General features: G+C 36.8%; 4 protein-coding genes across 4 annotated transcripts; 1 reads left to right on the forward strand and 3 right to left on the reverse strand.

The window, feature by feature from the left end:
* Window positions 1-3,691: 3,691 nt before the first annotated feature.
* On the reverse strand, window positions 3,692-6,560 carry LOC121649126 (granzyme A-like). The gene is made up of 5 exons (XM_041999710.1): window positions 6,213-6,560; window positions 5,930-6,071; window positions 4,613-4,751; window positions 4,052-4,327; window positions 3,692-3,967 (listed from the first exon to the last, which is right to left on the reverse strand). Exons 1-5 carry the CDS (start codon window positions 6,274-6,276, stop codon window positions 3,791-3,793), a joined length of 798 nt encoding a protein of 265 aa, XP_041855644.1. The 5' UTR covers window positions 6,277-6,560; the 3' UTR covers window positions 3,692-3,790.
* A 1,184-nt stretch (window positions 6,561-7,744) lies between these two features.
* Window positions 7,745-13,387, reverse strand: LOC121649462. Its single transcript, XM_042000313.1, has 4 exons — window positions 11,153-13,387; window positions 10,551-10,859; window positions 10,381-10,476; window positions 7,745-10,300 (listed from the first exon to the last, which is right to left on the reverse strand). The coding sequence occupies exons 1-4, from the start codon at window positions 11,457-11,459 to the stop codon at window positions 10,146-10,148; spliced, it is 867 nt and encodes a 288-aa protein (XP_041856247.1). The 5' UTR covers window positions 11,460-13,387; the 3' UTR covers window positions 7,745-10,145.
* Window positions 11,467-25,256, reverse strand: LOC121648549 (cell division cycle 20.3, cofactor of APC complex-like). Its single transcript, XM_041998746.1, has 13 exons — window positions 25,208-25,256; window positions 24,906-24,949; window positions 19,902-20,118; window positions 19,092-19,198; window positions 18,722-18,779; window positions 18,294-18,404; window positions 17,933-18,150; window positions 17,694-17,788; window positions 17,265-17,493; window positions 16,140-16,265; window positions 15,928-16,051; window positions 13,674-13,767; window positions 11,467-11,521 (listed from the first exon to the last, which is right to left on the reverse strand). The coding sequence occupies exons 1-13, from the start codon at window positions 25,254-25,256 to the stop codon at window positions 11,467-11,469; spliced, it is 1,527 nt and encodes a 508-aa protein (XP_041854680.1).
* On the forward strand, window positions 21,803-24,305 carry gpx8 (glutathione peroxidase 8 (putative)). Its single transcript, XM_042000314.1, has 3 exons — window positions 21,803-22,102; window positions 22,253-22,514; window positions 23,796-24,305. The coding sequence occupies exons 1-3, from the start codon at window positions 21,896-21,898 to the stop codon at window positions 23,957-23,959; spliced, it is 633 nt and encodes a 210-aa protein (XP_041856248.1). The 5' UTR covers window positions 21,803-21,895; the 3' UTR covers window positions 23,960-24,305.
* Window positions 25,257-27,186: the final 1,930 nt, after the last annotated feature.

The following is a 27,186-nucleotide window of genomic DNA, read 5'->3' on the forward strand; positions in this document are numbered from 1 at the left end:
TATATATATATATATATATATATATATATATATATATATATATATATATGCCAAAACATTCCCAAACACTTGTGTATTCATCCACCTCACAAAAAAAGTTGATCTGGGTGTGGTAAGCTTTGGTAGTTTCGATGGAGGTGGGCCTGTGAGGTTTTGTGGGTGACCATGGAAACAGTGTAAACACACAAGTACATGGCTGGTCAATGATAATTCACTTCATAAAGGACATGCTAGAATTTCATGGGTTTCATAGACTTCCAGCTCATAAAATGACAGTGGTTGGGACACAGACAGACTTAATAGCAATGGTAAGCTGCTGAAATAATTATGTTTGCATTTGAAGTTAATACTTCACAATATCACCATAAGAAAGCTTAAGTTTCATCTTCCCTTAGTTTTGCAACTGGTCAATTTTACTGTTGTTACTTTAAGATGCTAGATATGGATTTCAGAAGTAAATGTAACATCTAGACCATGAGAATATTGTGGGTATTCCCATCAAAATAAAGAAAAAGCTTGTATATAAGTTCTGTAATTTTCTTATTATTGTCTTCACAAGGTGTTGTGGTAACTATAGTACAAAGGGAGAAAGTACTTTATAGAAAATGAGTTCAGCTCACAGTAATAATAAATATCTAGGAGACAGAAACAATGACTCATTCCAAAATTACTACTGAGCCATCGCTGATGACTTTGTTAAATATTATCTTTTCCTCTTATTAAATGGTGTAATGTTTGTTGCCATCATTAATATGTGATTCATTATCTAAATAAAAAAAAAAACAAACAAACAAAAAACAAAAAACAAAACACTGTTGATATGCTGCAGAATTTGGCGATTTCCTGTGTGGGTATTAAGCAAGATTTGAAAACAAGACTCATGTCTTTGGTCTGGTTTGAGCATGTTTTCTCTGTGTTGTATAATATTTTGCAGGTGACTTTAACAGGAAGAGTAAAGCCAGGGTGTTCTACTGAGTCATCAATAATAATAATAATAATAATAATAATAATAATAATAATAATAAAAACTCACACTAAAACTGAAACACAATAACAAATAAACAGGCAAGATGAATATAATATGAATGAAGATTAATATATAAGCATTTACAATGTCACAAGACTTATTTCCTTCCAGAAGTGCAGGATTTTCTCATCAAGATCTTGTACTGATGATGGGAGAGTCCAACCACTGCGTAAAACCTTCTCCAGCATATCCCAAAGAATCTCATTGAGATTCAGGTCTGGAATCTGTGGAATATGTGAGAAAGTCACCTGACCAACTGCAGCTACCCCAGATCATAGCACTGCCCCCACAGGTTTGTACAGCAGGCACTAGGCATGATGGCTGCATCACTTCTGCTTCTCTTCTTATCCTGATGCAACCATCATAAAAAAAGGAAAGAAATCTGCTGTTTGTTTTATTGCAACAGAAACCTGGGCAACAGGAGATAGATTCTTATAAACAGAAAAAGACAAGCACAAAAAGAAAAAACAAACTGAACTTCATTTAATGTCTTTAACCTACCTGTAAATTTATTACTATCAAGTATGGCTGTCATGTAAATGCTTGTGCTAAATGTAAACATTTTCACAAGATGGCACAAAACAAGATAAACTGCATATATCTGTAACAAACTAGGATAAATGTTCCAATATGCATCTATTAACTTTGTCCATTTAAGGTTTTATATATCATTAAGTAATTTTTTGTTTTCTTATTTGTTACATATTGCATATGATTAGTAATCTCCATAAATTGTGACTATATGGGACACTGCAAACTACAACAAGGATAGACAACTTGAGAGTAAAATGTAAACCACACTCTCATACCAGTAGAAGTAGTGTACCTTGTGTACCAGCAGAGGGTGCTTTAGTATCAGTTTGATCCAATGTATTCCTCTTGTAACCTGTTGTTTGCTCAGTTGCTACAAAAACTGAGGAAACTAGCAAGCAAAGCCATCCTAAGAAGTGGTATGTGGTAATATTGAGATTTCACACTGTAAAATAATATTGTAATAAAGAAAGATAAGACTTTGTTGATTTAAAATAAATTGGCTGTCTGACTCTACAGTAACTCTTCAGACTTAACTGCTAGCTTTCATTTAAAAGTGTCAAATATCGTGTTTCAAAGTAGTCTGACTGCCTGAGTCAGTCACAAGAGCTCCTATAAATACCATCACCTTTACCTGACAGCAAAGTTTACATGTAATTCTATACAAACCATTGGTATTGTTTCTTGTGGAGGGATGGGGTTCTGTAATTTATCATAGAACTGGAGGCACAAAGTATCAGGAGCACACTAGATGATTTTACCATCTGTGTTGAAGTTGTAACTCTCACTATTGACTGTAGGTACTCCTCAAAGTCAAAGATCCTTCCTTGACCAGATGGGACCTTCAAGTTGCTTCTTTCTGGAAGGAAAGACTCCCTCCTCTCATTAACTAACAGAACCAGGAGCAGGGTAGAAAACTTTAAGCAGCTCTTATTCGTATACACTAAAATAATTTCTGAGCTTCAATTAATTTGATCCAAAGAGCATCCACTCAGTTCCACTCAGTAGTTTATGATAAGCAGAAATCTGAGAAGAGATTGAGTTCGGAGTATGGATCTATGTTGTTTATATTTTTCCTTTATAATTTATAAATTAAGTTTCTCTCTTCTTCCTTTTCGCGTACGCATCTGTGTGATAAAGTGCTTCGAAAGTGACCTCATATTGCTCCAGTTGTATAGGAACCAGAGATTCTATTTTCTGATGACGTCTATCTTATCACAATATTCAAACATGTTTCCTTAAGTTTCCTCATAGAGGTATTAAGCTGTGTTTATTATTTTTATTATTTGTTCAGCTTTTGTTAAACATTTAGTTTGAATTAGATCCTTTTTTCGTGAAGCCTCAATTTTTTTGTGCATTCTGTTTAGTTTCTAGTTTGTGAAGTGTTAGTTTCAGAGTAGTTTTTGTTAGCTGTTGTTCCTCCATGTCCTCAGCTACCTTTGTCTTGTCAGCTGTTGCTTGTGCTCATTACTCACCTCCTTCCACTGATCTAATCATCCCTCATACTGTATACACTCCTTGATTTTCATCATTCTCTGACAGATCCTTGTCATAGTTTGCCTCCTGTCTGCTTAGTTCAGTATTTATGTCCTCAATTACCATGTCACATGACATATATATATATATATATATATATGTATATATATATATATATATATATATATGTATATATATATATATATATATATTAACAACAGGACTACATCTTTACAAAGAGTTCCCTCCAGTCAACTTTAGAAAGTATTAACATTTTCATACCCTCCCTTTTGCCTTCAGTAATACACAACTTAGAAGTACTGCATGATATATTTGTTTAGTCTTAAATGAGTTAAATGAGGTGATTAAGTGTCTCCTTTAGGCCTACATAAAATTAATAGATTAACAAAATACTTTTTGGTATCATTCACCATTCAGAAATAACTTACATCCAGTGGAAAGAAACCTTTTCATCCTGGAAAACATCATCTTCATCAGGATAAAAAAACACTCTAAAGATGATCAATCATAAAAAAAAAAAAACTATGTATTATGTAGGAATCCATCCAATTTATGGGACAACTGCACCCAAATCATGCTGATGAAATGACACTCAAAACAAGACAGAAACTATGGATCCAGTCACTGTGAGGACCATGGGTTTAGATATCTCCTTTAATTTGTCAATGATATGTTTAAACAAAGCCTTTTTTTAATGAAATGAATATTGAATAAAAGCAAGAAAATCAAACAGACTCATTCAAAAAGGGGACTCATGTCAGCTCCCTTCATTGTCTTCTTGATCCAGTTGAGTTGGTTTTCTGTGAGAAAAGCATACACTCCGGGCTTTTTCCTATCTCCACACTTAAGTGGACCAAAAGAAGTGACTCCAACCAGAGCTCCATTGCACAGCAGAGGCCCACCTGAATCCCCCTATATAGAGAACAACAGCTGAAAGTCATTATCAGGCAATCACATCAACTGACACAGAGCTGAAAGACTGTTAGAGCCACTTACCTCACAGGTATCGGCATTGTTTTTGCCATCTGATCCAGCACAAATCATGCTTTTGGTGATAACAGGATTGAGATTGTAATATTCTGGAGAGTTGCACTTTGTTCTGCTGATCACAGTCACATTGACAGACATCAGGACGTCCGACATTTTCTTGACCTTGTAGTCTGTTTTTCCCCATCCAGCCACCAGACAGCTGGTGCCGGCTGCTGGCTCTTTGACAACTTCACCCATCTTGAGAACGTCTACTGTTTTGGTTTTCTTCACTGGCTTGTCAAGCTGAATGAACGAAAGTGAAAGAAAAATTAATATAAATTCTAACAGTCTTTAAGTTACATTTATGCCGTTTGTAAACTCAATAAGTGTGTGGCTTAAGGGAATGATGGATGGAAATAAATAATGTACTTATATATTATTTAGCTTTCTTTCTCAGCTTTTTTATTTCTGGTTTCAGTATAAATTTGAACTCCTGCATCCCAAACATATGGAACAAATGACATGAAACTACTTTCCTGTAATGCCACTGATGTTAAAATGCTATGCTTAGATCCCTCACCACCTTACCTTGAGCAACATGAGGTCATTGACACGGTCAGCCTCATCAAAGCAGGGATGAGGAAAAGATTTCGTCACTTTTCGAACCTGCCTGGTATCCTTTTCTTCTTTTTTGATGGAGTGTACCCCCAGCAATACTTTCTGAATGCTGCAAGGGCAGAAATACAACATAGTGTTAGAATTAACTGTAAGGTTCACAGGTTAGCATGTGTACAACAATACAGTGATTGTTTTTTAAGCTATCATATGTGAATTATTACAAATATAACACACAATAAACAATAATACTGGGGTGGGATGTATTTTGAGTTTTCAGTAGTAGCACTGGATGGAAAAAATATTTTATTGGTTTGAATGGCTATACAGTTAAATTACATCAGTCTAGTAGAAAAGGATTTTTTGCATGGGAATTTGCTATTTATAGATCTGTATTACATCTTCAGATAAAAGGGGTGCTGTCTCATTGTGCTATAAATAATTAGACATTTTGTTTACATTGCATAAGAATAGAATAAATTTAGCTCATGAACTCTCACTGGACTCTGTTGCATAACTGCAAATCTAAAGTTAAAGCTGTGATACAATTTTTTAGGGCTAAAGAGCAAATCGTGTCTGAAGCTCTGAGGTTTTTGTGGTTTCTTGAAGTGAGTGACATTTGTGCTCCGTTTTAGTCACGCACTTTTTTCATTCCTTTGCAGAAATCAACCTGAAGACGTGTCACTAACCAGAGTCTTATGTTGCTTGTATTAGATGTTCATGCAAGCAGTTTTAAACAACTGGCCTGTGCTCCACAAAGTGTTTCCATGTTTTAAAGTGACATTCAAAAGTTTGGGCACCTGGACTCACATTATTTAGTTAAGTGAGTAGAAGATGAACTAAGAATTTTAATAATGGATATAGAAATATTTTAAGTAATATATCTTTGTATTAGAGTATTTTTGAGGAGGACTAAAAAGAGAAGGAGCTCGAAGGATCTGCTTTGCTTTACTAAATTTAAATAGTTAATGCACACAAAGGAAGAAGAATAAAGAAAACAGCGAACTGTTTTCAAGTGACCATGTAGTAAATTTGCAATGATGATCTTAAACCTCAAATTCTAAAATGATATTTCTCAAGACGGGCAAACTGAAGGTTTTGCTATAGACTTGATTTGTTCTCAGAAAAATGCCCATAAAAAAAGTAGACTGACCAATAGAACAATAACCACACAGAAATATGAATACTTAACCATCAGAATTTCAATTATTCAAGATTTTGAATAGATTTCACTCAATCAGGTAAATGTAAATAACACATTTTGTGAGTATAGATGATTTAAGTTCTTACCTGGTGCAGTGGGCGGCAGTCAGGACCCATTTTGGATCAATTAATATTCCCCCACATTCTGGCACTTTTGTCTCCAACAGAGCCATGAAAGGCATCGAGTGTGCCTTAACTTCTTTTCCATTGATAATCTCGGAACCAAGACCTAACACACACACACACAAAACAAATAAATCCAAGCAATTTGTTTACAAAAAAGAAGATAAGTGAGTCAGTTGGTCATTGAAAGATACATTATTAATTACTAAAGATCTGAAACTGCTGAGCTGAAGAAAACATGACTCACTTGAATTGACAAAAAGAAGAAAGACATATGAGATAAAAGCAATGAAACCCTTCAGGGAGAACATTTTCTCCGTCTTTGTTCTGATGGTGAGTACACTCAAACCCACCTCAATGCTCACCCTGGGCTTTATGTGTTAGATTCAAAGGATGTGGTCTGACCATGGAAACACATGAGTCAGCAAAATGACTGCAAGCGTGTCATGAGAGCTTATGCACGTTTTCATCCAGTGGTAACACTTACCAGCACTAATCATAACCATTTCAATTCAGCAGCTGTGGGGTGGAGGTTGAGTTTGACATGACACAGCTTACCAACAGGAGAGAACAGCTAGTCATAAAGGGCAACCTTTTCAAACTAATAGAAGAGTAATTCCTGTACTGTCATGATTTAGAGGAAATCATGAGAAAATGAAACACATTGGCTTGGGAAGTGAATAATTATTAAATGAAAGGCTTAAAGTTGAAAATATGTGTTTTGGGATTTCTCGAAGATCAGTTCTGCAGCCTAAGCACATTCAACCCATTTTAGACACGTATTTTAGTGGCTGCACGTGCATTTTTTAAAAGCATTATTATGTGTCATTTTGGTTATTGCTGAATACAATTTAATGCTGGACCTATTGGGAGGAATAAAAGAAGAGGGAGACCTAACAAAAAAGATTGAAAACAACAGCAACAACTGCACAATCAATGAGAAGATAACTGTAGTCATAAAACCTGAAGGACAGCGCAGTAACTGTGTACATTTGTGAATGTGTGAATGCAAACTATTAGGATTGAGTCGTGTTTAACTCCTGCTCCAAGGATCAGAAACAGTCAAAGAAGGACCCAAGACCCAGGCAACCAGCAGCCACCATGGAGCATGGAACCCCAGCAGACCACCACAGGGACAATGATCCACTCACCCAGACAACAGCAGAGAAAGGCCCCTTTCAGAGCCTCCATGGCCATGAAACACAGGCCCCAAGGGGCCAGGGACAACTTCCCTGACACTGACATTGATGACACTGGGTGACAGGCACTGAGTCAGCACCAGCCTTAATACCCCAAGCATTTCGGAGACCAGGCTACGCCTCAAACCTCTCATGCAGCCACCCAACTTTTTGTGGGTAAGCACAGGTACTGTACATAAAATAACACTCCAAAGCTTAAGATGTGCTCCAATAAAATCCATGTTTGTCAGAAGATGGATACTGCTCCTGGAGCCTATAATCCTAAGGCTGTACATTACATCACTTGGCCATCTTCTGCTTATATTTTGTAGGCATGTATGAGAAGGATGTTTTACTATTATTTTTTTAAAAGTAATGTTTGCGGTGTTAGTGTCATGTCAGTATTGTGTCAGTGCTCAGTATCTGTACAACATTTAGATGAAACTTTCTTCTTATTTCAGTTCATGGTCATCTTAAGGTTTAAATTTACATAATATGTTTCAGCATTAGAAGTGAATGGTGGCAGATTTTCTTTTCAAAAAGAACCTGAATAGCTGTTTCCCTTGTAAAAAAATCAATAAACAAACAATTTTAAGACATTTTACCTGTTTTTATTTAAGCAACCTTTGGTTACACGAGCAGCAACAAAACAAAACAAAGAACATTCTTATAGTGCATTTATATTTGTGACCACAAAAAGAATTCTGTTAAACAGAGAACAGAATTTTAAAGCAAAGCTATCAGCAAATAGGCTTTACTTTTAAAAATAGTTGTCTTGTTGGTTTTAAACTGTGAACCTCCAAACTTATAATTCCTCACGACATAAGAACTATGAAAAGTTTGATACCCTAGAAAACCTTATTTTGAGTTATGAGAAATATCTTGGTTCACTTCCAAATAAGCATAATACTAACACAGGCTTGATTAGTTTTGACATTTTAGCAAAGAATCAGTCCCATCTTATAAAAATTTGCAACAAAAACGGCTTATATAGTCAGTATGCACCAGCAGGCTTGAGAGTAGGTATTAAAACACTGTAAAGACAAAAAAAAAAAAACTAAACAAAATAAAAATAAATAATAAAAAAATAATAATAAAATAAAAAAATTACTCTCATCAGCTATGTCTTTCTGACTTCACTAATGTCTGAGTTTGCTGCCACAGTCATTTTTTTTATCTGTCTAACTGGATCAGGAACAGTACAGGAAGTTTTTTAACAAACACTGGACCACTTCACATTTTATGACATTTGGACATTTCTTTGAAAAAACAAACAAAAAAACTAACAGTAAAATCCCTGTGTTAAGTATCAAGATGACACAAACAAAAACAACAACATGGTTATTAATTGATTGCACTTTCCTCTCACTGCTGATTCAGTCTTCACATAAAGAGATAAAGGCTTCATAATCAGCTGTCTGCTCATAAAGGAGAAACATTCCAGTTCTAAGACCTACAGATTTACTATAAAAATACATTTATATATATATATATATACATTAACATGTACTCAAATCTAAAGTACAAAGTAATATTGAACAGGCTTTTAAATATACACTCTTAGGCAATTATACTATGAGGCTAATGATTTCTGCTTGTTTTGGATACTTAGGGTCAGTGTATATGCTACGTTTTCACCTGCATTGATCATGAGAAATTAATAGTCTTATAAACACCTGTATGTATATATATATAAGTACAAACTAATTTTAGCTTACTGAACTTAAAATGTTACCAACTATTTAAGAAATTGGTAAACTGAGTAACTTTCTTTTGCACAATATATATAAATGGTTTTATTGGACATTATTTCCCTGATGGCTTAACTTAAACCATTCATTAATTTTCCAAACCTTAATATTATTCATGGTCAGGAGTCAGTGTCAGCTGTTACACCTTCGGGTTGCCAGTCCATCACAATACCAAAATATGTACCATCACATTCACTTCTGAAGTCATTTTAGCATCTGCAATTCATTTAGTCTTTGTGACATGTTCCGGTCTCTAATCTGTCATTTACAAACCCAACCAAACAGTAACTGAAATCCCCAAAAGCCAATGACTGAGACTAAAAATAAAGTTTTTAAGTAGGGTTGGGCAATATATCAAGATTTTTAAATATATCAAGACTTTCACACGCGATATAAAATGATAACATATTGTTTAGATAGGTTGTTTTGAGTTAAAAGTACACTTTCCTAATTCTGATTCTTAAAAAAGTATTTTTCATTCATTTTGGTAGAGGTAGAGCAGATATCTTCCATAAGTTCATCATGTTGATGGAGTCAACATGGAATTGTGTATAGCACTTTGGTCAACTATGTTGTTTTAAAAGTGCTCCATAAACAAAGTTGGATTGGATAGAAGTGAGATTTTTGACCAGTGACTGATGACATGTGTATTACTGATTTTTGATTGGCTATTGGACTGAGGTGCTCCGTTGTCTCAGAATTCCGAGCGGCCAAGAATGTGTGGCATCATTACCAGGTAGCTGGCATTCCAGTTGCACCAACTCGGAAAAAATGGATGCCTCCAAAACAGCCAATTTGTGAGCATCTAGAAATTCCATATGAAAACTAAAAAATCACAAACCCATTGTAAAAACATGCACCATGAGTACAGCAGCCAATTTTGGTGATAATGATTAATCAACCACACATACCGAAGCGATATTTAACGAACAAACCCACCACAACAACGTGATTATCAATAACAACTTATTGCTAATTACACTAGAAACGTAACGGACACTAAATATGTGATAAAGAATTTTAATTTTGCTCTCTGATGTGCGTGTGTTGAATGCAAAGAACCCTGAGGTCCAAAGCTAGTGAGTCAGCCCTACACATAGCATATTAAAGTTACTTATAGAGTAAATAGTTCTTTACTGTGTTCTACACCTAAGTCTTGAGGATTTTTCCCATTAAGGAAGTGGTTCTCAAACATTTTCTACCATGCCCCCCTTTGCAGGAAACATTCCCACGCACCCCCCAGTTTGAGAACTACTGCATTAAGGTGTCTACGGCATTCAGAATATGTTTTTCCCCCTCTTTTTTTAAACCAAATCCTCTCGTTTTCTGCGGGAACCAATCAACTACTGCATCCGAAGATGAGAGCTTCATGAGTGAGCGTTCATCCACTGCCTCTGTGAAGTCATCTGAAGATGAAAATAACACATTATTAGGATTATGTTAGATATATGCTAGAATATTAGTTTTCTGATGAAAGGAGACTTGCCTTTTTTCAAAACACGATAAAGAATCCAGAGTGGAGGACCCAGAAGCATGATTTTGAGCATCTTCAAAGTAATGTTGACTTGTGAGTTAAATTTAGCTACAAGAGAGAAAAAGACACTTAATCACAAACTACAGAGTTGTGCTTGTTCTGATCTGATTTACGTTTGCTACCTGTTTTGATTAGTAAAGTTGCAGGATTGTCTTGAAGGATCGTTTTTATGCCCGTCACATTGTTAAGCCGAACAACAACAGCTGAAATCTGTATGAAGTACTTTGTGGCAGAAGTAAGGTTGGAGATGCTGATGCTCATGAGTGAAGAGCCACTCGTGTAGGGGTATAAGAGCGTCTCGCATACGCAGTAGCAAATTGTCACATTGTAACTGTGTGATGTCATCAGCATAACTGCGGAGACGTTCCAGCTTAGATTCATAAAATCTGTGCCAACCAAGCCTACCTTCACCGACGGGGGGGAAACTGGGCCTGCATAAGTAAACAAGACAGAGAAATGTTTTTCATATGCTGAAAAGCACAGAATTTGTTCATAATAGTAGCTTCATTTTAACAGAATTCCTGCCATTATTACCTGCAAGAAAAATGTCTACCTGGTGAATAAGCTGATAAAAAAGTAATTTTAGGATTGCAAACTCGATGGGGCAAGTGGATCAGGATTTGTCATCACAATGTTGTTAAGAGTTTTCATAGTTTATGTTCACCTTCTATAGGGCATCATAATTGGTGCACAGTATTGGTACCTTAAGTACAGCATTACTTACCCTGACAAACAGTCATATGTAGCTCATCACAGTAGCGAGCCAGCAGTTTATTTTCTTTCTCTAGCATTGCTTCCAAACTTGCACAACAGCCTTCATAGTTCTTCCTGTACCAGTGTTCATACCCCAGCTCTTCTCCACTGACCCACGTCCAACCACTGATGATGCTCTGCCGCCGCAGACCAAGCCAAAAGCTGACTTTGTTTGCAAGGGTTGTATTGAGGAGGGTGAAGTATTGCTCTTCTGAGCTCAAGACAGCAAGATCCACATAGTGCCTCTGGCAGAACTCCCGGGCTTTGACCCAGGGCATGGGTCTTTCAACTAGGAAGTAATGTGGGATGATCTGGCTTCCTGCTAAGCCATTGCAGACCACTGAGTGAGGGGAAAAGTAATCATAAGGAGAGATATGTATATGAAATCACCAACAAAATGCAAAACAACCACATGGAGATGTAAATTCCAAAGAGACATGCATGACAACTACTGGTAAAAAGCTGCTGTTAGTCAGCTGGGTTATGGTGTGTTCAAAGTAATGTATCAAAGTTGGTGGTGTCTTTCTTGAATTTAAAGATTATGTACTATCTGTATTATCTTAGATATCTGTTAAGAAAATCACAATCTTTGAAGTGCTATAAGATTATTGATGTAAAACAAATAAAAATTGAAGCAGTTACCGAGAACAAACAGCCTCTGTAAAATATTCATGTCCCTGGCAAACATGCAGCTGCTGTAGAATCCTTGTGTTTTTCTGGGGAGTGATAAGCACTATGTCCTTCTTTTCCCATCTGCTGTTTCCTTTCCGCAGCTCACCATATGCTGTTCAGTATTTCCCAAATTTTGTTGCTCTCTCTACCTCCTCTACCAAAACATTCTCATGCCCTGGAAATTTATAGCATGAGTTCAAACTGCAGGATGATGCAAGAGGTGGAGAAAATGGGAGTGTCCAAACTCGACTGTCAATCTGTGTCATTATTTTTATATTGGAAAATGTTATTTACTAACATATATATTTTTCTAATAGTTCATCTCATGAGCTTATAACAATTCTGTTATCAAAAACAAGTGTTACAAAACCTTTGTGTTTCATTTGGAAAAGTTGATCTTGCCCAAGTGTGTGACGTGGTAGTCAAAAGTGACTAAACATGCAGAACAACGTTTGTGTAAATGAACACCATGAGAAGGGTGATAGGTTTTATATTTGGTGCTAAAAATAGCTTCCCCCCCCCCTGTTTTTTAGTTTTCTAGAATACCAGGAAATGGCCATAAAGAAGAGAACAATACATGGACAGTGATATGGAGTCCCTCTGTTTTCTGGTTCATATGTGAAAGAGAGGTGTTAGCTGAGGCAAAATCCACATCACTGCAGGCCTTTCTAATAGATTTAGATGTGAAAAGTAAACATTTGTATTGCAAACACTCCCTGCAGGTGATATCTGGAATGCCACTGCTTTATACTGTATAAATCAGGCAGTTAAAGATCTGGGTAACAGTGCATTTAGAGTAAGGAAAACCATATTTTTTTATCCTTTGTCTTGGTTCGTAAGTTAGTGTAACTTGTTTAACCAGTTTCAGTTTTGTCTAATGTGTACTTAGCCTTGGGATCTTGATACTACATTTGCCCAGGTTGTAGTTCTGTGTTCTATGTTCTAGTTTAACGAGGCTATAGTCACTTATTTGGGCTTTTAGCGCCACATCAGCAAGCAAACATGTGAATAAGATGTATAATGTTTGTTTACTAGCAATTTCACATTAGAAGGAAGCGTTGCAGACTAATCTTTGCAAATGTTTGTGGTGAGACGGTCTAAACTTCACACACTGCACCTCGGCCAAATAGAAGTGGTTCTTCTTCGCAAAGGAAGTCTTCACCACAGTCCCCCTGCACAATGTTCTCTTCAAGTCTTGTTTGGCCACATTCTTGCAAATAAGAAAGTCTTTGCCAGGAGGACTTTACTCAGCTTTTCAGTTGATATTTAACTAAGTCACCAGTTTAGTAACAGTTTAATCATTTCTATAAATAAATCAAAACATTTGCCTTCCATGTATTGTTCAAGTAAAACCAAACAAAAGTCATTTCGACTGGTTGAGGTCATTACTAACAAGCTTTAGGGTACAGCTTGGTTCTGAGATTTAATCTAATTCTAAAAAGGGACCCATTTCATACCTTTTTCCCATATTTTCTTTAATGTGTCAAACAGTAGCTTACATTAAACTTAAACTTAAAATACTGCAAGTATGATTCTGAGTAGCTTTGCTGATCAATCATTTCAAGTGTTTCCTGCACTACTGTCAACCTAAGTTTGCTTGTCTATTTCTCATGACTCTGTAGTCAATACCAACCAGTAAAATGTTTCTGGCATAAAGAAATAGGGCAGTATGCTGTGCTGTGACACTTAAAAAACAGAGCAAAAGGTGCAACATGCATGACACAGGTATGTATTGTTGGTGTAGAGTATCAATACAAATTTTACACAGGTCAAATAAGATGGTAGTAGCATGCACTATTAATGATAAATGGTATAACTACAGAGTCCAGATGTGAAAGCGCTGATCTGCTCCTGCAGAGAAGATGTGCGTGTTGTCAGGATTTATGGCCAAGTGCAGAACTCGCTGACAATGACCTGAAAATGCAATCAGTAACAGTAATAAAGAACACATTTTGACCAACACTGACCATGAAACAAATTTAGATTTAGATAATAAAGACAAAAGTTCAGGACAAACCAAATCAAAAGTTTCCAAGTTTTACTACACTGATTAGTGTTTTAATGGCTGTTTGATAGCTGCATATTGGAGGCTTTTGAGAAAAGCATGCATAGAATTGCAAATGTTGTTCTCCTAATAATGCTGTAGTGAGTAAAAGATGACCAGATTAAAACAAAAAAGTTATAGCACGGATGACACATTTCTATTATTGTTTGTGCACAGGAGGAGGCGGAGCAGCAAAAGTTCTGGGAACCTAGGTGATCCATTTGAAAAGTATCTCAGCTTGTCTGAGAACAGTTCACTTACAGTCTAGGATTTAATTTCATTCTCATAAAACATGTTTCTCGTTTTATTTTTTAATTGACTTAATTATCTATTCTACCAGTAAAATATATCCTGAGTCAATATTTCCTGGATCAGCTTGTGTTAGCAACACAAACCAAGCCCCGACTGATCCACCCCTATTAACAATGAAGGATTTTTATCTCATTACTTTCAAAAGGTTCTTTTTTTTTTATCTTGATTAGTCTACAATACTTGTTTCCAAAACACATTAGTCTTCATTTATACTTCCCAGGAATATTTTTAAGACTGAATTTAATAGCATGAACACAAGACAGTCTCTTCTAATGTCTAATTACTGTAGCACACATCACCCCAGGTTCTGCTAAATCTTACTGAGGGTTTTTTGCACAGTGATTTTGTTTCTCCAGCTATTAAGAAGCTATTCCCAATTTTTTTTTCCTTTCTTAAATCTAAACTGGATTTTCTCTCTTTCTTTTTTTTTATTATTATTTTTTATTGCATTACACATGAGGAATCAGGAGCCTGAAAACTCATTGTTATATCGTTATATTCTTTTCAAGAAAGAGTTTAGCTATACTGGGAATCAGGTTGCTCTTTCATTGTGCTACTTGAAAAGTAGCACAATGAAAGTTAAGGAGCTCTTCAGCAGGTCAAATACAAAGTTCTGGAGAAATAAAAATTATCCAGAGAGGTAAGAGGCCAAAGCTAACCCTGAAGTGGGTGCAAAGCTTTGTAGAGACTACAGTGGATGACCTTGTTAAGGTTCAAGTTGCACACTCTGCCAAGTTGGATTTTATGGAAAAGAGGCCAGAAAAAATAAAATAAAACAAAGAAAAACAAGAACATATGTTGGGAGCTCACCAAAAGGCAGCAGAAATACCCCTGGGCATGTAGGAGGAGGTATAGTAATCTATAACTAAAATCAAACTTCAGGGGCCTCATGCATAAAACTGTGGGTAGGAAAGCAAACTACAGGTGGTGTCTGCAGTGCCAAAAGTTTACTATATTTGGCGTACACCAGTTTTTGTACCTACACCAGCTTTATAAATGAGGCATCAGGTCATCAAGTAAAACACTGTGTGGGACAAACCCAACACCTTTCATTAGCTGGAGAACACCAACCAAACGGAGATATAAGGAGGTGAATACGTCTGCAGTGCACGGTAGATGAGTCTAGTTCTGCTTATTGTTAAGATGACTTGAGGAGCAGGATAAAACTTCATTATTTACATCGCCTAGTTTCCTTAACCTGAATGTAAACCATTTGTGATGTTGCTATGTTGGCGGAAGTTGTGGAGCTGAAATATTTTCAGGTGCCAAAACTTTGCATGGGCCTCCTTTCCTCTGTTAGTTTCATCTTTCACAAGTGCTCTTGCAAATCAGTCAATATTTTTCTCACTCATTCGAGGAGAAGAAATCTTTGGATCTAAAGTCATGATTGTTTTTCAGAAAATAATTCTGAATACTGGAAAAGAAAAAATAAAACAACATAGAAATAACCTGCAGTAGAGTGTGACATTACACATCAAGTATAACATCTTTGGATGTGCTTGATTCATAGTTTCAGACTCACTAAGTGCCCAGGACATAAATGAGTCAGTACAAACTGACTTGAATAAAAAACTGAAAGATGACAGAAGTGCTAGGGTAATATTAATCAGTATGTTTAACGATGCAGTACACATATTCCTGTGAGGGTGGTGTAAATGTGTTAAACAGAAATATTTTGACTACTGCTGTATTTGTAGTATATTTTAAGGTTTTCTAACCTTTGAGCTGATTGATCTGGTTGAGGAAGGGAAACTCCCAGGTCCAAGATGTGATTTGATGATGAGGAATGCCATGAGCTGTGATAAGATATCTTTTCTTTTCAGCCCATCGAAGAGAACAGATCTGCAAGACATCAAAAATAAATTATTAATGGAACATTTATATGAAAAATAAACAAAAACACCTCTTACACATTTCAAGCCACAAATACCTGTGAATTTGTGTTAACAGAGGCCAAACATGACCCAGATTTTGTGTCCCAGATTCTCAGTTCACCATCTTTCCATCCTCCTCCTGTGGCGATTACTTCTCTCTGCCATGGACACCATCCCAAAGCCTAAAAGTACAAAAACACAAGTAAACCTGTAATGCATGGTTACCAAACATATTGTATTTGAATGATAACAGCTAGACCCTAGGTATAACCATTTGCCTGCTGTTCAAGCTGGCACAAAATAAGAAAAGTCAATCAGGTTATGTGACTGAACTCTTGCAATGTATGGCTGTGGTTATCAGAGCAGGTCTCCTGTTAAAAGTCAAGTAAGGCAAATCAGATGCACCAGCAGGTGGTGTTTGTATTGGTGGTTCTGCATCAATGAGTTAGCACATCCATCATCCAGAAGTGAAATACTGAAAGGAATCTTGGTGGGTTGTTGTAGTGGCAACCACTGATCTTACTTTAAAGCCACTCTTTTATTTTAACAGGAGGTGAGGTTAGATCGGCTTGACTCGTAACAGGAGACTCAGGTCGTGTTTGTGGTTTTATTTTACGTTGTTCCAAGTATCTTTCAGTTGGTACATCCAAGCTTCTCCTGGGTTTCAAAACAGTTCTCAGTTGACACTTACTGTAGCAATGCTTTTTGTTTTTTGTTTTTTTTTGCCAGTAACATAACTTAGTGATGGTCAAAAAACCTTTTTTCTCTGTACCCCAGCACACCTGTCAATCCACGCACCAATATCAAATATATAGCTCTTTCGTGTGTTGCAAAGAGCATACATAGTGCCTACTTCAGGTGCTATAGGACATTTGACAACTAAGTGAAAATCAGAAATGGTGTAGTACAATGAATACCAAAGTACAAAAAAAGAAATACACTGTAACGTACAATAAACATCTCAACCATCCTTACCACAATTTCGGCTCCTACAACTGCCATGAAACCTGACATAAATTTGAATGTTTCCATTGGCTTTAATTAAATGATTCTTTACTTCTAATTTAGGTCCACTATTAGTACAAAGCAACTGATAACATGACATCAAATGTTAGCATGCAAACAAGCTAAATTAAAACTATGATAAGCATTAAACCAAGAACATGGTACAAGAGAAACACCTTCACAGCGCTGGGCTGTTCCATTGTTATGCATGGCTGATGGGACCTTTTGATTCCTGTGATGTCGCCATCCCAGATATGGAGAAGGCCTTCTGTGGAGCCACTAGCTAGAAAGTCATCTCCTGGTGACCACTGCAGGCTGCAGACCCCCTCCTTCTGGATGACTGCACCTACCACAGATGCAGGAGCCCGAGGGTCAAAGTGATGGATGTGTCCGAGAGAAGAGCCGCTGGGAGATTGTGGACATTGTTAGCTCACAGCAGAAATTCTACTTTTAAATTACGCTTCATTTTGAGAATCACTGTACTGCCTTTTTAAATGTAACCCTAACCCACCTGCTTTTTTTTAACTCAGACACGAAATTCCAAAGTATACATAATATTGCTTAAGTAGTGAAATTTCTGTAAAGGATGATGAGCCTACTCGTACCTGCTGAGCAAGTGCTGTTTCCAGGAAAGCGCTGCTACTACAGAATCTTGTGATCGCAGATATCTCATGTTCTGCTTGTGGTCAACATCCCACAACTGAACGTCAAAAAGAAACAAAACACCACAACCCATCATCAATGTGATTCACCAAAGTGTTGCATTTCCCCTCACAGAGACCACCACGTTTTTCCTCTACAAAACAGTTTCCAACCTTGTGATACTCAGTTCAGAAGAACTGACCTGTATCTCGCCTAGTCTGTTTCCGATGCAGAGAGCTCTACCATCTCTGCTCCAACACAGACATGAGATGGCCTGATTCTCAAAGTGTCGTCGGCCTGGATCTGGACTCGGCTCCAAATGTCCAACCAGGGAATGAGTTTCTGAATTCCAAAGGTAAACAGATGAGCCAAGTGCTAATGCAACCATGCCATTGCAACTGCAGTCGAGAAGATTAGTGTCTGCAAAGAAAGAGGTTGTAAAAGAGGAAAACAAAAAAAGGCTTATCAGTGTATTTGCAGAATTTATTATAATAAATCCAATTTTCTTTTTTTTTCAAGCACTGATGTACAACATATTGAGCAGTACTTTTATGTTTTCTTACAGTAGTCATTCAGCATTGATGGGGCCCCCAGTGTCAGCAATGACTGCACATTCCTGCTGGTGTTTTCCAGAACAGCAAAAGGTTGCAAATCAAATCTTTTCCTGTGAAAATCTGCAAATGTGAAATATTATGAACTGCAAAACATACATGCATGGTGAATTTAATTTTAGTGCATTCAATGAAACTTGAAACATTTCATGATTTGATGACACATAAGGTCTTTACAAGCCAAGATGTCTGATTAACAAACTACCCCAACAATTAGAGATTCTGTAGACGGAAAAACTAGTCAAGATAAAAGTAATTAGATACCTCCAAGCAGCTGCTGCTTTTAAAAACTACAGATTTATCCAACTATGTAGGTTCTTACCATGATGTCATGCAGTATTGTTTGATTCAGATGCTGTCATTGCTCATTCATTCTGTACCTGTCACTTGAGTGTTTCCATGGCCTTGAACTGCTGCTCTCCACACCCACTTCACACTCTGTGAAATACATATTTTTCATATTAAATACTAACTCTCATGTTAATATTTATTTTTCAATTTGTATAGTTTTCTCACTGAATTAGATGGTATTATAGGTGTTTTTAAATGCACTTGAATATATACAAAACATAGCATAATCTTAAATAAGCTGGGGATTAAGCAAACAGAACATGTATTTTAAAATGAAGCCTTGTACTTTTTTCCATTTTCTAAGTCACTCATGAGTATTTTTACTAATATTCTTATTTAAGCGAAAAGAATAACTTGCAGAGGAAAGTAGTGGCACCAGTTCAAGTTCCTCAAACAAACCTGTTTTGGGGCATTTTCTGTGTCAGGTCTTCTGGATACAATGCTGCTTTGTTGTGCCGTGTTCAGTGATGCAACTGCCTGCCTGCATTGTTTCACTGGTGAGCCATCTAGGCAATAATATAGAAACCCTTGCAAGAATTAATACTACTTCTGGTGAGATTTAATAAAGACAAGTTTAAAAAGATGAGATGCAAGGTGGTTTGTAGTTCTGTAAACAAACACAGGGTTAGTTTACAGCTTAACCACAAATGTGTTACTTTGCAATATCATGTGCATTGAGATGGTTCTGATAGATTAGATGTTTTTACAGTGCTGGTTGCAGAAGATAAATGAAACATGATGCAGGACACAAATATGCATTGATACATAGCACACATTACTTAAACATTTATCTGTCACTTTCAACCACTGCTGCATTTCTTTCATACCAAACTGATAAATTAAACGTTGATCATCCATTAAAATTATGGCAGCTGAAAAGTGAAGAGATAAATACTTATTATTTTAATAGTGGCATTATGTGGTTTCAAGCTATTGTAACTAGCTTCATGCCAATTTTTACTATTAGATGTCAAGAAGAGTCCTTACCTGACAAGTCAGGGTTTTTTTTTTTTTTTTTTTTTTTTGATGATGATGATAATTTTGGACCTTTTCAATATTAGGCAAGTCGTTATAATGTTATAATGAATTACAGATGCCAAAATATTTCTAAGGGCTCATTAAATGCTATGAAGCAAAACAGGGGACAGTACAGGGTGATTAAATAAATAAATATACTGTAGTTAAATTAAATTAAATGTTGTGTATTACCTTGAACGTTGGCTTGCAGGATCTTATGTTCATGTTCTTGGAGCCTCGGTGGTGATTCGAGCTCCAGCCTCTGACAAATGGAGTCCAGCTCAAATTTTGGATGACACTGCCGCCCAGGGGCCACAGGTGTACTTGCAACAGGACCCCCTCTGCTGCTGCTCTGTATGATCCACCTCCTGAAGCGTTTGTATTCGACTTCATAGGTCTCGTTTTGTCCCTGAAAAGAAAAAGAAAAAGAGAGTGAGAAAAAAACATTTATTTCAGGAAAAACAACTTGTGTGTTCAGCAAACTTTGAAAAAAGGAACATACCGTACCACAATAGTGTTAATTTAACGACTAACGAATTTAAAGACTAACGACTTTTCCGGTGAGAATATTCTAAACAAAAGCTGAGTCATTTGTTAACTTTTGGAGACTTTTAGACCATCTTTAGATCATAAATTACAGGTTTTAATTAATTATTTAAAGAACCAACCCAATGTGCTTCTAATAAAAATCAGCTTTTCTCTCTTTCTCTTTCCTAACTTTCATAAGTGACTCATTTCTCAGGAAGCTCAACTTGCTATAGTTACTAAGATGCATCTAACTGGTTGCTAGGAAGGTTGCCAGGTCACCTTTGTCCATTCAGCGCAGTTTCTCAAGTATTAACAATGGTTGCTAGAATACTGGAAACTGGTTGCTAATTGGTTGCTATGGCATTCAAGGTGTTTGCTGCTGAACTATTGAGTTTAATTGTTGAAATTCCTCAATCCTCTGTGCAGGGTTATACTTTGAAACAGCCAATTTTGTTCCTGTTTAAAAGTATAGTCTGGTTAAAATGATCCACAATATTCAAAGGAAACGCACAATCCAAACTGGACACAGAATAAACTAATGTGGAAAATTAGAGTTCATCAAATGTAAATGAGAGATTGATGTTATTGCAGCAACGGGAAAGTACATGTATTTACAAACCCTGGCTTAGTAAGTGCTTTATATAAAAACTAAGGGAAATATTGGAGTCATAACTGTCTATATGAAAAAATGTGACATGTTTGCCACTAGTGAAGAAAAAGTTAATGTATATGAACCATCCTTCATCAGGAGAACCACCCTGACTGCTGTGGCTGTTTTCAGCTAAGAACAAGCCTAAATTCATTTTTATATAATTAAATAAATTGAGGAAACACTGACATTTCAACCTTGTGCATATAAGAAGTTATGAGCGATTATATGAAATGTACTCTCCTTTATCTACTGAAAACTATGTACAATTTCTCTTTCTGCCAATGTCAAAGAGCTTATTCTGATATCAACTCTTGTCTAAGTTTCTGGTTCCCCAGGTCTGGATTATCAGGTTGATAATCAGATTGCCACCTGAATATCAAAACCCATGGACATAGACCCTTTTAAAGTGGTCAGTGAGATTAGGGTCAAAGTGCGGAGAACATGCTGAGAATGCTATGCTTATAGCTGCTTCAGTGGGGTAACAGCAGTTAAATAATGGGATGTCATCCCATGCCAGCATGAGGAGGAGGCATCAGGCTGTTGTGGCTGTGTATGTTTCTTCTATGCCCTTGTTTGTTAAATAAATAAACTGTTAAAATGCCAATATTGTCTTGTTTCTTTAGACTTAAATCATCTAATTTAATAAATAACGCCAAACAGTAGTCCAAGTTGTTTTTCATTGCTGCAACCCACATACATAAGAACATTTTCCTTACAAATATAGCATTCAAAAGAAATAAAAAGACAGGAATTTCTAATTATATAAGATTTATTACAAAGTAGTAATTGTTAGAACAAAAAAAATAATTTATCTAGCAATTTAATGTAATTTAAATTGTGTTATATATTATCATTTATTTTTAAGGCAATTTACTTCCGGTATTTTCCTGCTTTTTCCGGCTAACTTCATCTTCGCTCAACTCTTTCCCCCTCCGGTCCGCCCCGGGACTTCTGGCAGGAGTCTACGCAAGTCCGACCACGTCTTTTTTCGTCTTCCCCCTCCAAGATGGAGGCACTAGGAGGTTATCCCACCAAGTCCTCCAACCCCAAAGCAAAAAAGTTAAGGGTGCTGCTGAGCATGACAGTCTGTGTGGGGTGTTTGTTCCTCCTGCAGACCCAGCTGCTGAAACCCAGAAAACCGAAGGATTTTTATTCTTTTGAGGTGAAAGACGCGAAGGGGAGGACGGTTTCCCTGGAGAAGTATCGAGGCAAAGTATGTCCACATCATCACCAGCTGTTCCCATTTGAGGGCAGACTTATATAAACGTTTTATAAGTTCCAGTTGAGGGCATGTTTCTTTGCATAAATCCTATTTTTGCAGCAAAGTGAGGCCATAAGTTTTGACTGTCTCTCTCCTGTACAGGCATCGTTAGTTGTAAACGTGGCGAGTCACTGCGAGCAAACGGAGGCGAACTACAGGTCTCTGCAGGAGCTCCACAGGGAGCTGGGGACGTCTCACTTCAACGTCCTGGCCTTCCCGTGCGGACAGTTCGGGGACACTGAGCTCGGGTTTAGCAGAGACATCGAGGCGTTCGCCAAGTCCACCTACGACGTCACATTCCCCTTCTTTAGCAAGATCAAAATAATGGGCACAGAGGCTGAACCTGCCTTCAAGTTCCTCACAGGTTGGCAGAAACATGTTATTACATTTTTAACTAAACCACACAAACACTTCAAGAAATAACAAACATTCAGTATGTCCTGGAAATGCACGTTTCTGTTGCTTTTATTGGTACAAATCTGCAGCTTCCTGACAGAAATGACAGTTTAGACCTAAATTAATCACACCTCAAGTGATTTTAGAAAATCTAAAGTCTCATTATACCATGTTTGGTAACATAACATTAACTCTTTCTGAACATATAGCTGTGGGAAACAAACAAACGAACAAAAAAAAAAAACACACTTCTGAATATTTGAGAAGTTATAGTATTAGTTTAAAGTAAAGTCTGAGTTATACTTGGAGAACTTGATCAGGACATCACAATAAAGTCTGATATAAAAATGGCCGAATTTCCATCCCACATGAGATGTTCAGGAACTTAATTATTGATCATTCACCAACCCCGAGAAGCTATTTAAATGTCATCAATTTCACCAGCACGACAACATATCAACAAACTTCCTATTTTAAGCAAAAATAATTTTTTATGCTTATTTTGATGGATAGTTACAAGAAAACAATCTGGTCTCCAAATAAATAAATAAAAACAAACATTTAGTGGTGCATAAAAATGAATGAAACCAAACTTCAATCATTTGAAAATCATTTAAACCCCATATGTAAAGCTCTCCGTTCTGTGAATGAATATGAAATGTTAATAATTGCATTCCCCAGTAAAAAATGGCTTTAATCTTCAGGCCCCCGAGCAGCATTAAAAACAGATACAGCAACGTTGTAGTGAAAGCTCTTCCATTAGTCCCAGAACACTTTATATAAAGCATCATTAGAGAACAAACTGCTGCTTCTTTTAGACTGAACCTCTTATAACAATCACAGCTGCTGTGTTTTCCAGTCTAAAGAGAAGGACCCTCCAGGTTGTTATCAGGGTTATCATGAGTGCATTAGTGCACATTGTATGACTAACAGGCATGTGCAGAAAACAGGTTTTGAATTAAGAGATGCATTCAGACAACATCTTTCTTATTTTAGGGTGAAAAAAGTCAAATTACTTTTTTGCACTTATTACAACAGCATGACACCTAAATAAAAAGAATCCAGGTGCTAAACTGTTTTGCCTGCAGTACAGCCATGTTAACCGCTGAAAACATTTTTTGCATTATAAGATAATAAATAAAACATAGGGGGTATTCTCTGGTGGAATAACAGATTAGAATAGATTAATACAAACAGAATGCTTCATTAATTAAATGTTAATGGGGTTTTGTTGTTGTTGTTTTTTAAGATTCGGTACAGAAAACCCCAAAGTGGAACTTCTGGAAGTTCCTGGTGAACCCAGAGGGGAAGGTGGTGCGTTTCTGGCGAACAGACGAGTCCATGGAAAGCGTCCGACAGGAGGCCACGGCGCTGGTGCGAGAAATCATCCTAAAGAAACGAGTGGAGCTATGATGGTGCTTACTGACAGATTCTGGACATATTGCCGCGTTATGCCTGTGTTTCCTGAGCCTTGACTGAGCCAGGAGTGACTGAACTGTTACCAGCGAGTGTTGTTGGAAGATGTGTTGCTCTGGAAACTCTGAGCCACAGAGGCAGTAGTTGTCATGATGAGTGTGTATTGTCTGTGTGTGCGTGGACCATCCTGTGGTTAATGGTGACAGATTTGATGAACATTCCTTACAATGACCACCTTTGAAGTGTTACCTTTTTATTACAAATGTTCAGTTTGCTTTGTTTTGTATTGCTGCCATATGTCTCTCAAGTTTACATTAAAATCTTTTCATTGAGATGAAGCGTACCACCAAGCCTATTCTCACTGATCTAAGCTCAGCAAACTACAGCTGTCCACCAATAAAATTATTTAAATTCGTTTAAGGATCTTTTGTTAAAGCTTCTAAGGTTTTTTGTAGAAATATTAAGAGATACTCAGTTACTCATGCTAATGCTAACAGTGACTAGGACTCTACTGCTGGATTAAATGGACAGTTGGGAGGGCAGCGGCAGGTAAGCTGGCACCTGATGAACCAACCAGCTAACAAGACACTGCCTTCCAACCACCCAAATGTCACCTGGCAGAAATCTCAACAGAAAAACAGGACATCCACTTCTTCACAAAGCTTCTTAGTATTGAAAATTCTGTTTCAGATGGAAATCACACAGATAAATGTAACTGTTTAAGTAGCAGAGCAGTGTAAGCTGCAGAAAAATGAACGTCAGCCAACATTACACTGCCTCCCAACCAGCCACAACATCTGCAAATAGAAATGCATGAACTTGATTAACATATGAAACTTCTAAAGTAGCTCCAAAGGTGTGGGGAACAGTGCAACTGTGCAGAAGTTAATCTGAAGCTTTCTAATTGTTTGAGCGCACATATTTCCACAGTCCCTCTTCTTACCTTGAAGGGACAGACTCTTCTTCTGCCAGCAAAGAAGCATCCTTCTGCAAGAAAAAACACAAACATCTCAGCTCATTATCATCACAAAGAAGAACTAACATGATATTAACAATTATATTTAAACCACAAGCTTAAAATTTGTGGTGTAATGTGAAAGAAGTGTGTTAGACCAAAGAAGAACAGTGTGGTGTTTAGAGTTTGAAGTGGTTGCCTGGTAGCAGCAGCAGCAGCAGCAGCAACAACACGTGGTAAGTGTTATGCAGCTTTAGAGATTTTATCATTCTGTATTATAGTTCACTCACCCTGTTCGAGATTCCATTTTTGAGCACCTGGAACAGCTTCACTTTCCATGATTTAGATAAAACACACTTTTCCTGCTCATTAGCCTGAACTGACTGGGATCATGGATGCTTGGTGCACCTGATGTATCTTCTTCTGCTCGGAGTCGTTTGCTAAATACTCCTGCAGGGCGGACACTGGAGCGGGAAGCTCCGTCTTCTGCTCTGCCATTGGCTGTTAGATCTAGTTTTTTCATCTTCTTTCTTTCTTGCTTGCTTTAATAAATCTCATTCAAGTATATGGTGCGCGTCCTGGTTTCTACTAGAAACAAATAGACCACAAAGAGGGCATCGCGGTAACGTTTTAAAGGTGAAGGCGGCAGCTTTTTATAAGACAACACAAACTGTTTCTGTTATTTCTGTAAGTGGTAGCGTCAGTTTTCACAGAGATGTTTATCAAAAGGTTGACAATTTATTGCTATCTAGCCATGTCCTTAGTTACTTTAACAATATTTAAAAAAAGAAAAAGACGATTAATTTTAAAGTAAAGAATTCTGTGCTAAGATATGAGCTACAAAGGAATACACACGTTTTTAAAAAGCTAATCATGATTAAAGAGGAAAACAAATAAGAATAAACTCCAGTGCAAAACTATTAAACATTTTGATAAGACTGCTGGATTTTGATTTGAAATATTTCAGATTAGCTGCTGAAACTCTGTCAGTAGTCTGAAAAGAGGACGTAGGATTGATGATTTGTTTAAATTCACATCACTTTAACTAAAACTGAGAGATTGTATATAATTAGTCAAATACGCAAAAATATAATATTTATTTAATTTGGTACCTATCATTACCCAAATGATAAAAATATAAACAATTTCAACTGTTTTTCAGTCTCCGGACAAAAATGAGCCTTAAAACGATCCTCTCAGAAAAATAAACCAATTTGAAATATTAAAAGTTTCCCACCTGTAACAGCTGTTTGTAAAAATAGTTTGGTCGGCTGCAGTGGCGCTAAGTGGGATTAAGGGCGCGAGCGGAAGCACGTTCTTGCCACCTGCCACATCCATATGGGCACGCACCCCCTATGAGCTCGAGCGCAGCAGCAGCATACACCCCACATCTCAAAGCCCCGAACCTTTAATTAATCCATTAATAGAAAAGATTCACATTTTACTTTTCAATATTTTTTATTTTATTTTAAATGCATTAAAGCATGCCTTTTTAACACACCCACAAAACAAGTTAAATGTTTTCGCTTAATCAAAATTTGATAAGTTTATATAAGCCTAAGTAATTATTTTATTATGCTAATAAGGTTTCCTTTGCACTGTCTTAAAAACACTATTTTGAGGTAGGCTTTTTGATTTAATATGAGTTTAAATGAACCCAAAGAGCTAATTCCATAAAAATAAACCACTCTGATGTATTAGAAGTGACAGTGTTTTGTTTTGTTTTGTTTTGTTGTTACTTTCTTCAAGTAGTGTGCTACAAGAGAGATATGGAAAGGTATGGAGATCATTCCTGCCAACAGCCACTGGTGAAACAAGACATCGTTGAATGGCTTATTATTATTATCATCATCATCATCATTATCATCATCATCAGGGAATTAATAACGTGTTTTTCATTTAATTAAATTTCATTCTTGTCAGGTGATATCAATAAGTAATATTTCTCCTATTTCTCTCAGTTCGTCCTAATCATTGGTCATTTACTGCGACCTGCTTCAAAAAAATAAAACAAATAAAACAGCATTGACTTAATTTATTTTTAGCCTTGCAGATCACCCTAATCTATGTTCCAACATCATTAGCCCGCCCACCAATTGCAAGCCTTTCTTTTCTTTTCTTTTTTTTTTTACCATCTTTTTCAACTTCTTTCCCGCCAGAGTCTAGTTCGCAGCCTCCCTTCTGCTCTGGTTTTAGTCACCTTAGAAACTGATTGTGTCTGAATTTTTCTCTTTCCTCCCGCAGTTTGGCGGTAGTTTAACCGGTCAAA

Source organism: Melanotaenia boesemani, chromosome 11 (genome assembly GCF_017639745.1).
Source record: "Melanotaenia boesemani isolate fMelBoe1 chromosome 11, fMelBoe1.pri, whole genome shotgun sequence".
Taxonomy (NCBI): Eukaryota; Metazoa; Chordata; class Actinopteri; order Atheriniformes; family Melanotaeniidae; genus Melanotaenia; species Melanotaenia boesemani.

Coding starts and splice junctions, on each gene's coding strand:
- LOC121649462 (XM_042000313.1), bottom strand. CDS start 11,459: ATGCCCTGGGTCAAAGCCCGGGAGTTCTGCCAGAGGCACTATGTGGAT. Junction 10,477..10,550: donor AACTTTACTAATCAAAACAG/GTAGCAAACGTA, acceptor TCTCTCTTGTAG/CTAAATTTAACTCACAAGTC. Junction 10,301..10,380: donor TTATCGTGTTTTGAAAAAAG/GCAAGTCTCCTT, acceptor TTTCATCTTCAG/ATGACTTCACAGAGGCAGTG.
- gpx8 (XM_042000314.1), top strand. CDS start 21,896: ATGGAGGCACTAGGAGGTTATCCCACCAAGTCCTCCAACCCCAAAGCA. Junction 22,103..22,252: donor TGGAGAAGTATCGAGGCAAA/GTATGTCCACAT, acceptor TCTCCTGTACAG/GCATCGTTAGTTGTAAACGT. Junction 22,515..23,795: donor TGCCTTCAAGTTCCTCACAG/GTTGGCAGAAAC, acceptor TTGTTTTTTAAG/ATTCGGTACAGAAAACCCCA.
- LOC121648549 (XM_041998746.1), bottom strand. CDS start 25,256: ATGGAAAGTGAAGCTGTTCCAGGTGCTCAAAAATGGAATCTCGAACAG. Junction 19,199..19,901: donor CCTGCAAGCCAACGTTCAAG/GTAATACACAAC, acceptor ATTATTGCCTAG/ATGGCTCACCAGTGAAACAA. Junction 17,494..17,693: donor AAACAGCACTTGCTCAGCAG/GTACGAGTAGGC, acceptor ACAATCTCCCAG/CGGCTCTTCTCTCGGACACA.
- LOC121649126 (XM_041999710.1), bottom strand. CDS start 6,276: ATGTTCTCCCTGAAGGGTTTCATTGCTTTTATCTCATATGTCTTTCTT. Junction 4,752..5,929: donor ACTGCCGCCCACTGCACCAG/GTAAGAACTTAA, acceptor CTGCCCTTGCAG/CATTCAGAAAGTATTGCTGG. Junction 4,328..4,612: donor ATGACCTCATGTTGCTCAAG/GTAAGGTGGTGA, acceptor TCGTTCATTCAG/CTTGACAAGCCAGTGAAGAA.